We start from the raw sequence: 13790 nt of genomic DNA, 5'->3' as shown, positions 1-13790 counted from the left end.
CAGGGTTGACTCAGCCTTCCATCCTTCTGAGGTGGGTGAAGTGAGGACCCGGATTGTTGTTGGGGGCGATATGCTGACTCTGTAAACCGCTTAGAGAGGGCTGAAAGCCCTATGAAGCGGTATATAAGTCTAACTGCTATTGCTGTTGCTATGATGAACCCCAAATGGGTTTTCTATGCCAGTCAAGAGCCCTTTGGTTACACGGCATTGAATCCCAGTCTACCCTCTGGGCGTTCATAGGTTCTCCTCCTCAAGTTACAAACACAGTTGAACCCAAGATCCCCACTGCTAAGTAAGACGGTTCTTAAGTGAGTTGGGCCCCATTCTACAACCTTCCTTGCCACAGTTGTTAAGTGAATCACTGAAGTGGTTAGTAACCTGGTTGTCGAGTGAATCTGGATTCCCCACTGACTTTGCTTGTCAGAAGGTCGCAAAAGGGGATCCCGGGACACTGAGACCATCATAAATATGAGTCAGCTGCCAAGCACCCAAATTTTAATTGAATAGGGATGCTGCAGGGAATTAGATTAATAGTTGGAAGGGACCTTGTAGGTCATCTAGTCCAACCCCCCCTCCCCAAGCAGGAGACCCTGCACCATTTATCCGATCATAAATGGTCATAAAATAGGGTGAAAAATAGCCATAAGTCATTTTTTAGGGTGGTTCTAACTTCAAATGGCCACTAAATGGACTGTTGTAAAGCAAGGACTACCTGGACTTGGCAGTTTCTTTGGTTCAGAGGCAGGATCCTGAGCACTTTTACCTGGGAGTAAAGCTTCTGAATAAGCGTACACCCCCCCCCAGGAATACTCACCAGTGGTGGAGCCCCCCCCCCCCCCCCCGAATCAAACCCTCCTTTGCATTAATCCAAGTCTTAATCCAAACTCTCTTCTAAACTGTCAGCGCCGGGACGTCTTTTAAAGATTTTGAGGCAGGGCAATTTGTCACATAATCGATGGTTCTTTTTCAAGGGATTCTTTCCTCCTTGTTCCCCACAGGCTGATGGCTCATTTCTGCCAAAAAGGGGAATTTGGAGAGGAATAATTTAAGGTGAAGCAGCCGCACTCCCTCCTTTTTCACGTTTGATCTTTCAGCTCCAAACTCCAGGAACAGTTTGAAAGGAACGGACAACACGATGTTTATTAAGCAGAAAGAAATGTAATTAATAGAAAGTTAATAAAATGTAATTAAAGAAAGGAAGTGTGTGTTTGTGTGTGTGTGGCCTGTGTTGCAGCTATTTGCAAGGAACAAACGTAAGTTTTGAGCAAGCCCTTGGCTAAGCTTAAATAAAGCTGTCTTCCGGGTCAAGGAGGCTGGCTGTGTTCAAACTTTAACCGGGATGAATCCTGATTCAACTTAGCTTGTTCAGGAAGCCAGCAGTTTTGGGCTACAAAGGCCAGGCCCTCTGCTGGCATCGAGAGACCTTCTGAGGTTTGGGACCCGTGTCAGGGCTCCAAGAAACACCCCCAACAAAATAAAACTCTTGAGGCGGAGTTTCCTCAAAGTCCCACTTTATTAGAGATGCCATGTTGGCCCCTCTGGGAAAAGCCAAGTCTGAAAGCTTCCAGGTTTCCCCCTCCCAGTTGAAAGTCCAAGATCTTGCCCCTCCACATCTGGCCAGGTGCAGAGACAAAGATGACCTTGGCTTTCTGAGAAAGAATGTTGTTATGGCTACACATCACCCAACTCTGTATAATCCCCCCTCCCATTTTGGATTTGGATTTATTCGACTTGTATGCCGCCCTATTCCCAAAGGGACTCAGGGCGGCTGAACAAAAGCCAAGGAGGGGGGAACAAATACAAAAAAGTAAGACAAATACAACCAATTTAAAAAACACAACAGGCACAACCAATTCGAGTAGGGGTGGAACTCAACAACCCCAGGCCTGCTGGGACAACCAGGTCTTAACGGCTATACGGAAGGCCCGAAGGGTGGCGAGGGTCCGAATCTCCACGGGGAGATCGTTCCAGAGGGCCGGAGCAGCCACAGAGAAGGCCCTCCCTCCTCCGGGTGGTTTCCCACAGTAGAAAGCGTGGCAGGCCTGAAATCCCAAAAGTAAAAAATGGCTTGCAGGCGGGACACCCAGATTTGCTCATCCAAAACATTTGGGGACCTAAGGAAGAAAAGCAAAGCTTTGTGCAAAGCTGTTGAGGGGGGTCTTTGTAAGACGGGGGTCGCTCTGAATCAGATGTTGGGCTCCACAAACCGAGTTTTGTAAAAGGCTTTGTGACAATGAGAGTCTTCCTGGCTGGCAGTTTCTTTAAAAAAAACAACAACAATAGGGACTGTTTGTAGGTCAAGAAATAAGGTCTCTCCGAGCTTGGTGGTTTTCTTGCAGGCGTTTCATGACCCAACTAGGGAACGTCATCAGTGCTAGAAGAGTGAGGGGTTTGCAGGGTGGAGGAGGCGGAGGATGAAGATGATGAAGATGAAGATAATTGTGGGGTCCTGGGTGTTCTACATGTTTCTACTTTTCACATCCAGAGAAATACTCTGCCTTTTCAATATTTCCTAGGATATTTCATTTTTCTGGGAGAGGGCTGGGTGATAACTTCCTACACACGTTTAAAAGTAAAAGCCACGAAGTTTTAATGGGATTGTAAATCTGTACATATAAAGGAAGCAATTCCTTCCAAGCTGGTGAAACAATTCCACCCCCACCCCCCCAATTTTTTCCAAACACTCCAATTTTCCTTCCTTTCTCCCAAAATGAAAAGACGAAAAACGAATTGCACCGAGTTACAGCATGCATTCGTTCCAAAAAAGGAACTCACAAATTACAGAAGAAAAAAGGAGAGGTAGGACTAGGTCTAGGCAAACGCAAAACCAATGTGGACGGTTGGGGGTGGAGGTGTGAATGGTAACAAGCCGGCATGCATTTTTCAAAAGAACCACACAGGCTGCTGAGCGCTGGAGTGAGCCGAATGACATCTTGTTCCCCGGTTGGCTAATTTCAAGCCCCCGTCTGCACCAATCGGCAGGGGCCGTGTTGCCCACGTGAAGGCCAGGCGCGAGATTAAATTCAAACGGCCGGGTGGGACATTTGTGAGTCGGTTGTGTCGCTTCTGCGGGTGAATCTTTCCTTTGCAAAGGCAAGCGGATTGGGTAAGCGCCGTAAGGTGGGGTAGGATGGGGGTGCAGCTGTTAAGAAAACCTGAGTAAAAGCAAGTTTAATTTGGACTTAGTGGAAGGATAAGTTTTCTACTTTGTTGGATGGAATAGTCCTCGATTCTAACTGAACAAGTAAAGCCGGGAAAAGGAGCTCTTTCTTTGGGGGGGGGGGTGGCAGTGTTTGGGGCTTGGTTGGTTATGATTTAAGTTTTCTGAAGACAGGCATCAGTCTTTCATTCAAGTACAAAACAGCATGTGACATCGGGTAGTGCAACTTGAGTGCGTTTATTCTGGTTGAACCGTTTCTTGCATATTTTGCAGCCTTTTCAGAAAAAAACCCAGAAAACAATATGTATAGAATTGCTATGTTTAAAAGCTTTTTTTATTCTGTAAGTGAGGCTTTATATTAAAAGTTGCAAATGGTTTTGTTTTTTCTTTTTAGAAAATCCAGGAAAGTTCAAAAACTGAATTCTTGTCAACAACAAAAATGGTAAGTCATAAAAGATATTCATTGATATTTTAGACTGGAGCTGAAGTCAGATTTATATTATAATGAGGAGATGGGATATGGAAATGTCTGCCTTTAAAAAAAACATATATATATATATATATATATATATATATATATATATATATATATATATATATATATATATATATATATATATATATATATATATAGTCACAACCCCTGGTATGCCCAAATCGTATGCCCAAAAGTTCGATTCCCAGCAAGGGTATGGCTAGCTGATGAGAGCTAAATAGCTTGAAATAGATCTATACTAGTCTCCCTTTATTTTATTTATCAGCACAAATATAACATATATATAACATATAACATATTATAATGAGGAGATGGGATATGGAAATGTCTGCTTTAAAAAAAACTGCTATACCAAAATATATATATGAAATGTAAGGAAGGATTTTGTATAAGCCAGGCAGGGTTCTTGTACATTAAAGTTTTTAAAACTCTGGATATGCAATGTATATACACCTAGTCTTTGACTTATAACAGTTCCTTTAGTGACCGTTTGAAGTTCAATGGCATTGAAAAAAGCGACTCATGACCGTTTTTCACAGTTGGCGACTATTGTAATGTTCTGGGGTCACTGGACCACCTTTTGCAACCTTCTGACAAGCAAAAACAATGGGGGAAGCCAGATTCATTTAGTATTAACAACTGCGGTGATTCACTTAACAACTGTGGCAAGAAAGGTTGTTAATTCACTTGAATGTTTCACTTAACAACATAAATTTTGGGCCAATTGTGATAATAAGTCAAGCACTACTTTTAAAAGATAAGCAAAAAAAAATATGAAATTACTATTGTGACTAGCTTTTCCTGATGTGATAGCTTTCTAATATGTTATAATTGATGAAAAGTGAAAAATACTACAAGAAGTATATGTATGTCAAGATGCCATGTACCTCACACCACTCTAAAGAGTATTTTAGAACAAAATGTTTGTGTTTAGTTGATGCTATGTTATTTTTTTTTCAGGAAGACAAAGAAAATGCCAGCATATCTCCCAGGATATGGAACGAAGGAGACAGTATACTTGAAAACACTTTTGTTTCCCCTAAAAACTTAGATTCCCATGTATTGAAACAAATTAAAACAGATACAAATAGTAATTCTCCAAACAAGACAACACTAGCAGATACTGAATCTGTAGCAGTAAAATCCAAGGTTGTGTCATTTACTCAGACCTTTCTACAGAAAGCAAATGGAAAGAAACAGATAAAAGCAGATGTCTCCGATTCTGTTCCATGCATCTCAGATAAACGTATACTTGGCTCATATCGTGGCAAAATAGTTTCTTCTAAGGTAAATTCCTTCAGAAAAGTTCCAGCAAATGAGCCTAGAAATTTTCCTGCTCTGCCTAAATCAAGTGTAAAATCAGCCACAAATAATACAACCATAAGGGATGCTAAAGTCACTGGCAACGCTTGTGCTCCTAAGGTCCTAAATTCCACCCCTTTTCAGACGAGTACTGTGAGAGTTTCTGTTTATCATCCCAAAACTATTCTGAATCAAGAGAAACAATCTATTAGTGGTGGCCCAGAGAATACTGGGACAACCCAAAAGAACTGTTTCAGCAATCGGAAATCACTATTAAAGACTGTTCCAATCAATGCTAATGATCCTGTCCCGAGGACAAAGAAATTTGCTTCATCTAAAACTGTTAGTGGAAGCCTAAAAGTGCCACTTCCCGAAGCTATGTCAGCTTCAAAATCAAAAGCTCAGTCATCTCTAGATATGAGAAGGTAATGTAAATGCCTACATTTTTAATATCAAAATGTGTTGGGACAATACAACATCAAAAAAAAGTTGGAATTTTTCAGACTATATAATATATCAAGCTATATCTTGCTTGCTAGTTTTTTATGGAATAAATCTCATTTAGCTGGGTTTGATCAACATGGTACACCAAAATTGAGCAAACTGCTTTAAGTCTAAACGTATTATGAAAACGCAGATTGTACAAGGGAAAATAAACCTTTGTAGTCTCACCATCACATATTCATATTTATGACTCGAATGTTTTATTCACTTTGTCTTAAATTGGCCTTGAATAGTCAACAGTTTAAAGCAATTCCACATACTGAGTTTTGAAAATAGGATGCTTTCACATCTTATTACAGAAGATAAATGCTTAATTGTGTGCTTCCTCCACTCTGATAAATTATACTTATGCTCAAGTGTATATACCTGATAATTGTGATCAAACATAATTATACATGCGAAATCTTAGATGCCATTTAGGTTTACAGGCTTATTTCTGTGCTTTCACTGGAAGTAGTGTTTTGTTTTGATAGGCCATCGGATCTGAATTGCAATTGCCAGTTGACAGCTGGATGGCACAAAAATACAGGCAGCTGTGAGTTTTTCAGTTTAGCTCTGATAGCTGCAAAACAGCAACCATCTTTGCCTTATTTTTCTGACAATCATGACTTGTAATTGCAATTTTGAATATTGACTGCTTAATAGTTGATTTTTATCTATTGTAATGTAAATGTTCTTTGAGAGAGATATGAGGATCTGTGAATTAACGGACATTCTCATTCAACTGTGGCTAGATAACTGGGTAGCTGTTACATGACTATTTCTAGCTAAAAAGCAAAATGCTGTACTAATCAACTCAAATGTTTATCTTTTAGAGTTCAGCTAGCTGAATGGCAGGCTTCAAAAGGGATAAAGAAGGCACATAACACCATACCTGCAAAAAGCCAGCCTAAAACAACAAGTCAGCAAACTATAAAAGAACCAGCTGAATGCTTTTGGGCTAGCCTCGCTGAAGAAGATGAACAAAATCTGCTTAGTGATAAGATCAACAAGACACTTGCAGAATGTTTGAATCTCATTGAAAAGGTATGTTCAAATAAACTACCATAGTGCTGAATTAATTTTTATAACATTTTTGTACTTTATTCAGTACTATAAATTCTGAAGGTACTAGGCATACTGGACTTTCAAAACAACTGGTCTTATAATGGATTGATGTGAAGAGAGTTGGTAGGCTACATCATGACAAAATCTTATATGTCATTTTCTATTGTAACTAACAATCGGATCTGTCCTGAATAGGGAAAAAAGAATGCTGTGTTCGAAGTCTCCTCTCTGGTCCGCTTCCTAAAGGGCTGGCCACCTGTCTGACAGCTGAGTATAAAAGGAGCTGTCAGACAGCGTCAGCTGTTGCTGTCAGCTGAACAGGCACTGTTAGCTGCCCCGTTGGCAACCATTTGTTAGAAATAAAAAATGAAAGCCTTATGATTCTGTCTCGCTTTCATTTTTAAGCTGTTCCTTCCCAATATGGAATAACAGAGATGTTTATTACTACAATACAAAAGATTCTTTGTGAAGTTTTGTGTTAAATGAAAGGTTAGTCATTCTTCTCCGGATTATAAAATATAAACTAATTCACAGAAGTTTATGCATTATAGGTAGTCCTTGGCTTAAAACCACAATTGAGACTAGCATTTCTGATATATGATGGTGCACTTGTAAAGTGAGTTATATGACCAGGGCCAATTTTATGATAATTTTTATAGCAGTCATGCGAACCACACAGTTAAGTGAATCACTTGGTCATTAAGTGACCAAGTAATTTCCCAATCGACTTTGTCAGAGATAGCCTGGAAAAATAACAAATTGGGATCATATGACCGCAAGATACTGCAGACAAATGCACACCTGTTACTAAGCAACTGAATTGCTATCACATGAGTGGGGATGATGAGATGGCCTAACTTGGAGAATAGGTCATCACTTTTTTTCAAATTGGTTGTTAGTCAACTGCAATCTGTGCTTATGCAACATATTAATGTAACATTTCTCTAGAATTCATACAGTTTAAAGACATTTGGTATACTTTTCTCCTTGCTATTTCTCTTCAGGGCTTTGTAGGTGAAACAGTATATTCCATTTTGGAAAACCTGATAGTGAAAATACCAGAAGCAAAAAAGTTTGCGAAGTATTGGGTGTGTCAGATGCGTCTTGAACAGTTTCGCTCCACAGAAAAAGTAATAACTATTTATGAAAACGCAATTCTTGCAGGAGCGCAGGTAAACACCCTTAAAAGTTTCACTAAATTTAATTTTGTTTTCAGTTGCTTGGCCAATGAGAGATGTATATATTTATACATTTTCTAATAGTTTAACTATTTAGTTAAAAAAGTTTTTTAAGTTACAATTTTTAAAATGTTAAAAACGTTCTACCATTTATTTAAAGAGATCAGGTTGGTATAGTTCTGTGATGGCAAACCACAGGTGGAATGCGTAGCCATTTGTTAGGGCACCCGAGGCATTGCCTTGTCAGCTCCAGTGCGACTTCATTTTCGGCCATTTTTCATCCTCCAGAGGGCGAAAAGCAGCCCATTGTGCAAACCAGAAGTCCGTTCCTGAACTTCCAGTTTGCCCGTATGGCTGGGGGGGGGGGGGGGGGGGGGGGCAGGGAGGCTATTTTTGCCTCCCCCGGCTCCTAGAAAGCCTCTGGAGCCTGGGGAGGGTGAAAAATGGGTCCACTGTGCCATCCCATGCCAAAAGCAGGGGTGAGGGCGGGGGGTCACACACGCATGTGCAGGGGGTGTTGTGCATGCATGCACGGGGGAGTCATGCGCATAGAATTATGGGTGGGCATGCCCGTGCACAATCTCCCCTGTCCTTCCCCCCACTTTTGGCACGTGATGGCAAAAAGGTTAGCCATCACTGGTACAGTGAGTTGTCCAATTCTCTTCTGTTACAACAATTTTATGTGGGAGTGACCAGTCTAAGATTACACTAAGTGTATTATTTTACAGTGTCCAGTGTCACCCTCTGTGTGGTGGGCTGCCATATAAATCTGATTAATAAAATAAATATCTGAGGAAATTTGAACCTGGATCTCCAGTTTTATTTGATCTTTCATAACATTGTGAGTAATTACAAAGCATGGTTTTGCCAGCAGCCTGAGGACCTTAGAGTGATAAAGAGCAAGTGGTTTGTTTGTTGTCATATGTGTGTGGGGCAGGTTTCAGCAACCCGCAGCTCCGGAACTGCATTCGGCTCTTGGGTCCTCTGCTGTGGCTCTCTGTTGCGTAATGCCACCACTGGCTGTTCTCGCCCTCCCCTCTCAGTCACTGCTTGCCTGGCCTGAGAAGTAAGGGCGACGGCGGGGGATGGAGAAGCGGCTGGGGCTGATGTCAAAAGGGTTTGATGGTTCCCGGTATAGGTTCTCTGTCCTAATGACCAGCTGAGTCGCTGTGGCTAAGGGGTCATATGACTGGGTGGGAGTCAGTTTCAAGTTGGCCATGCCCACCAGGTTTTGTGGCTCCTGGTATTTTCTGTGGGAAACAGGTCCAAATGACTCTTTGAATGTTTAAGGTTGCAGATCCCTGGTGTGGGGTAAGGGGTATTGGGCTTTGTATTTAGGGTTTTACTTTTGTAAGTCACAGTTACTGAGCTGGGCAGTAATAAATTTTCCAAAACAATTAGCTAAGCTAACTGGAAGTTAATAATTGGTTTTTCAGCCTAAGGATGAGCTGCGTCATACATTTGCGGACGTTATAAAGGCTAGACTAGATCTGCCAAAAACTGATGGTAAGATTTAATATTATTGACTAGTTTCTCAAATCTTCAATTTTGTTTTGGTAAACATGACCCTATATGATGCAGAGTGATGCTTCACTCTGCATTTTACTTGTTATAATCAACATAGATATTTTTATTTGCCTCCATTTTTAGTACCCTTTGAATTTCTTTTTAAGAGTTTTAAATATTGAGTTGCCTTATACCATGACAGAATATATTTTTTCAGAATGTGTGAAGGAAGAAAACACAGTAAATCCTGTGGGACCAGCTGAAAGAGAGATTGAAGAGGCTTTCAAGGAAGTCGGTTTGAATAACGAGGTAGAGCATAGTAATGAAGCTTTTCAAGAATCAACAGAAATTTGCTCAAAAATCAAAGAAGAATGTTGTAAGGAAAAAAAGAACAAAAGTAAAGAACAAATGCAGAAAGACTTAAAAAATGAAGAAACTGCTACCAATGCTGAGAATGATAGAATCCTAGAGATTAAGACTCCTGAAAATGAAAAAAGCTCATATTTAATAAAATATAATTTGTCAACAACTTCCCACTTAGAAAGGTGAGTCTTAATATGATTTTGTCTATGTGGGGGTCTGAGGATGTGGAGTTGCTGTCCTTAATCTTAAAAGGATGGTATCATGCTCAATTTGGGTAGGAAAAGTGAACCTGACCAATTTGAGTTTGTTTGGTGGGGGAAACCTCCAGTTTCAAGGTTATGATTGAGAAGGAAGTGAATAGCTGGAAACCATTCTAGAGGTGGTTCCCAACCTTTTTTGTACCAGGGATTGATTTCAGGGAAAACAGTTTTTCCATGGACTTGGGGAAGGAGGATTGTTTTGTGCACTACCTAGATCCTGCTCATGCGCAGATGAAGCTTTGCTTGCCTGTGCAGCCCAGTTCCTAATAGGCTATTGATCAGTACCAGTCCGTGGCCAGAGGGATGGGGATCCCTTGCATTATATTGCTGATTAGTGAAAATTGGCAGGTAAAATCCCTTGTTGAGATTTACCTATTGGAATCAGGCTCTCAATTATAGCCTATCTTCAAAAGAAGTACAGTGTTTTAAACTAAAATACCACTGTATGTAGTCCTTGAGTTACAAGCAGAAGTGGACTGCAGCCAGTTTGACCCGGTTCAACCGAACCGGTAGTGGCAGCAGTGGGAGGCTCCGCCCAGACGCTTCTGTGCATGCGCGCACAAGCAAACCGGTAGTAAACCGGTTAGCAACCCACTACGGTTACAAGTATTTGTTCAACTGATTGAATTTACCATGGTGCTGAACAAGCATTCATGTGTACAAATTCCAAGCAAATTTCAAGCACAAATTTATCAAATTCCAAGCACATGGCAACTGGTTCACTTATCATTAGCTTCATGTTCTACAGTCATATGATTACCATTTTTAACCATCCCAGTTGATTTCCCACAAGCAAAGCCAATGGGAAAGCCAGCAAGGAGGGTTGCAAGTCATTCAGGCAAATCTCCTTCATCTCCAGCTATAGTTTTGCTTTCACACAGCCTGCCTTCCTCCTCCCCTTTGCTCACAAACCACACATCTTTCCCTGGCCTTCCTGAGTTTGCATCACACTGCAGCAATCCCTTACCTAACTTGTTCATGGCTCTCCCCCCACTTCTATGGCACCCTATAAACTCTACCTGGGACTCCTTAAATTCTTTTAAGATCAATAGGACAACCAATTTTAGCCAGGAAAGCCACTGGGTCTAATTCATCTGGAGAGCTTGGAAAAAAGACAATTGTACATATTTCCTGGGGAATAATTTATTTGATTTTAACATGATATACTTTTTAAAAAGATTTCTACCAGTGTCTCAATTTCTTCCCTTTAGGCTTGCTGGACAATAGAGTACATTGTCGGGAAAAATAATCTCTTTTGCTACCAGATGTCTAGAAGCCATGTATAAATATTTTAAATAGTAACAGTGGTAGTATTGTATTTAGTACTGATATAGCATATTTAGAATTTCAAAAAGGTATATCGCAATAGTGACTAAGACTTGCAACTTTGGCCCAAAAACCAGCTCCTGAAATATTCTCTAAACAGCTTTGGCAGTCAAAATTATCAGTCTTTTAAACTGGCATGGTTTTATCTTCATAAATCATACATGGCAAAATAAGAAGTATATGCATTATCCATAGAGGAGCGATATATTTTTAATACTATTCAAAACCAAATTAATATTTGAATTACTGTTATTCACTTACTACAGTTGTTCTGTTGCCAAACCACATTGAATTATTGCATTTTAATCCTGTAAATACATAAATTGTTTCTCTTTTTGACTCCAAGCACAAAAAAAAGGCTGCAGTGTGGTGATTCTACAATTAAAAATCTGAAATTCCTAACACCTGTGAGACGGTCCTGTCGCATTCAGGAAAAAGGAAATAGATTACCAAGTATGCTGAAAGAACATAGTCCTTGTGTGTCTTCGCTTGAACAGCTTGGAGAATTGGGAGATGAAGGCACAGGTTTCATCTACAGACCAAACAATGCACTGCAAACTGTTAACACTGCAACTATCAGTCAACAGGAGCAAAACAGAGAATGAAAGCATATGTTTTTCATTTAAGCTGGTTAACTCAGTGCAGGTGTTAAATACCCATGGTTTAGCTAACTTTTTATTTAGCTTTACTGTACTAAATAAACAAAACATCTAATATGGGAAGGATTGCTATGCTTTAACATGTAAAAGAGATAAATTTATAACAGTCTTACCATTAATGACACTAAACTACCGTACTTTTCAAAGTATAAGATGCACCTTTTTTTCTCAAAAAGGCTCAAAATCTAGGTGCCTATTCTACACTGAATACAGCATTTTTTCTCTATCTCTTTGTATCTCTCTAGCCCTCTACCTACCTACCTTTTTTTTTAAAATTTGCCTCTTTAAAATTTTGCTGCATCTTATACTCTTATACGGTAATTGTATGATGAGATGATAGTGTTTAATGAAGTTGAACTTTGTGGGTAAGGAATATAAGAACATTGTGTCTAATTTATAGATCTGAAGATAACCTTTAAAAATATTGGCAATACTCACTAACCTTTTTGATAATTTTCAATGTGTGTTGAATGTTAATTCACTTTTACTGCTGATGTAAACTTTTTAAATTTACCTTTTTTCAAAACTTGTCTGAATGTCACATTCTCTTGGTGTGTATATATGTGTATATTATATAATATACATATGTATTATATGTATGTTGGTGTATATATGTATGTTTATTACATGTTTGGGTAGACAAAGAGATTGAAATAAAACTAACAATTCTTGAGAAATTTGGGGAAATAAAATTGCCTGTTTTATAAATGCTGTTCTGAAAGATTTGATCAGTGGCTGGGAGTGGCATGCTAATAATTTTATCTAAACATTTGAGTGCCTGTTAAGGATATTAGGAATAACAATTTGTCAGCTGAAATCCATGGAGGTGGCAATGACAATCTTCTTTCATACTATTCAACTACAATATAGTTTGGAAGTTTGGTTCAAGAGTACTTTAAAATGAACAGATGTTTATGGCCCCAAACAGTTTACACATTGACAATTATTTGAGATTTATCAAAATGAAACAAGTCCAGGCATTTAACAAAACATGCTTATGTAAAAAAGTAGGTACAGTGTTTTACTTTAAATATATTTCAGCAAATATTTGCTCTTTATATCAACAATATTTATAAAGGGAACATATAACACACCCTCTCTACATTTCTAGTCCATTTCCATTTAGTTTTATTTGCTCTTTGCTGTTGAAGTGAGGTTTCCAACCATGCCAACTCAAAACAGGCTTTCAGAGAGGTTATATATGCAAATGAAGCTGAGAATGAATTTTAAATATTTGCAAAACAATTGGATGTCAATAATTGCACTTCCTGGAAGATCATCTGGAAGTAGAAAAGATTTCCAACCACTGCCAATTTGCCTTTGCCAAACTGCCCAATAACTTCAGAAGGATGGGTACCAGTAGCTCTTGCCACTATTGATGTCAAAGTGGATGAGTGTATCAGCAGTCAATTTGATTTCTGTATCCTCTATCTGGTGGCATTCCTTTTGTATAGGTGTCTGGTTTTTTGAAGATTGTATTAACACTGAAATAATTAGATTGACGTAAATTGGTAAATTTTCCTGTATCATTTGTTTCTTAGACCAGATATTTTCCTCAATATTTTCAATCTTGGCATACTAGCTTCTATCCACAAGCAGTACATCTGAACTCGCAAAATTCATTACATTCCTTTCCATCATAAACTAGGATAACCTTCATATTAAAGGTTAATTAGTATTATTTGGCCATTAACTGCCTTGACTATGAAAGCAATGACATTCCTTTGTTTTTCATGTCCTGAATAGTAAAACTATCCTCTTAATTGAAACTACTTGATTCCAGACCATTTCAATTTATTGATGCTTAAGATTCAATGTGTAATCAATTCATTTTATTCACTCTGTTGAGCTTTCCCATGTTCTCATTGTAATTTTGCCTTTACAGCTTTGATGGTCTTTTAATGTGTGGCAACATCAACAAGCAGACATCCTCAGGGTTTTAATCTCTTCATGCCATTAACCTCATTATCACAATGCTCCAAAAGTTCT

The 13790-nt window shown here is 39.2% G+C and overlaps 1 protein-coding gene across 1 annotated transcript; it reads left to right on the top strand.

Moving 5' to 3' along the window:
- Positions 1 to 2848: 2848 nt before the first annotated feature.
- CKAP2 (cytoskeleton associated protein 2) lies at positions 2849 to 12466 on the top strand. The gene is made up of 8 exons (XM_032212697.1): positions 2849 to 3106; positions 3555 to 3602; positions 4617 to 5383; positions 6278 to 6488; positions 7514 to 7681; positions 9124 to 9193; positions 9411 to 9738; positions 11489 to 12466. Exons 2-8 carry the CDS (start codon positions 3600 to 3602, stop codon positions 11745 to 11747), a joined length of 1806 nt encoding a protein of 601 aa, XP_032068588.1. The 5' UTR covers positions 2849 to 3106; positions 3555 to 3599; the 3' UTR covers positions 11748 to 12466.
- The last annotated feature ends 1324 nt before the right edge of the window (positions 12467 to 13790 follow it).

The sequence above is a fragment of the Thamnophis elegans genome, chromosome 3 (assembly GCF_009769535.1).
Source record: "Thamnophis elegans isolate rThaEle1 chromosome 3, rThaEle1.pri, whole genome shotgun sequence".
Lineage (NCBI taxonomy): Eukaryota > Metazoa > Chordata > Lepidosauria > Squamata > Colubridae > Thamnophis > Thamnophis elegans.
The sequence above is the reverse complement of the archived record's forward strand: the minus strand, read 5'-3'. Positions and strand labels throughout refer to the sequence as shown.

Excerpts from the sequence above, each read along its gene's own strand:
- CKAP2 (XM_032212697.1), top strand. Across the intron at positions 6,489-7,513 it reads GTTTGAATCTCATTGAAAAG|GGCTTTGTAGGTGAAACAGT; the intron begins GTATGTTCAAAT and ends ATTTCTCTTCAG. Across the intron at positions 9,194-9,410 it reads AGATCTGCCAAAAACTGATG|AATGTGTGAAGGAAGAAAAC; the intron begins GTAAGATTTAAT and ends ATATTTTTTCAG.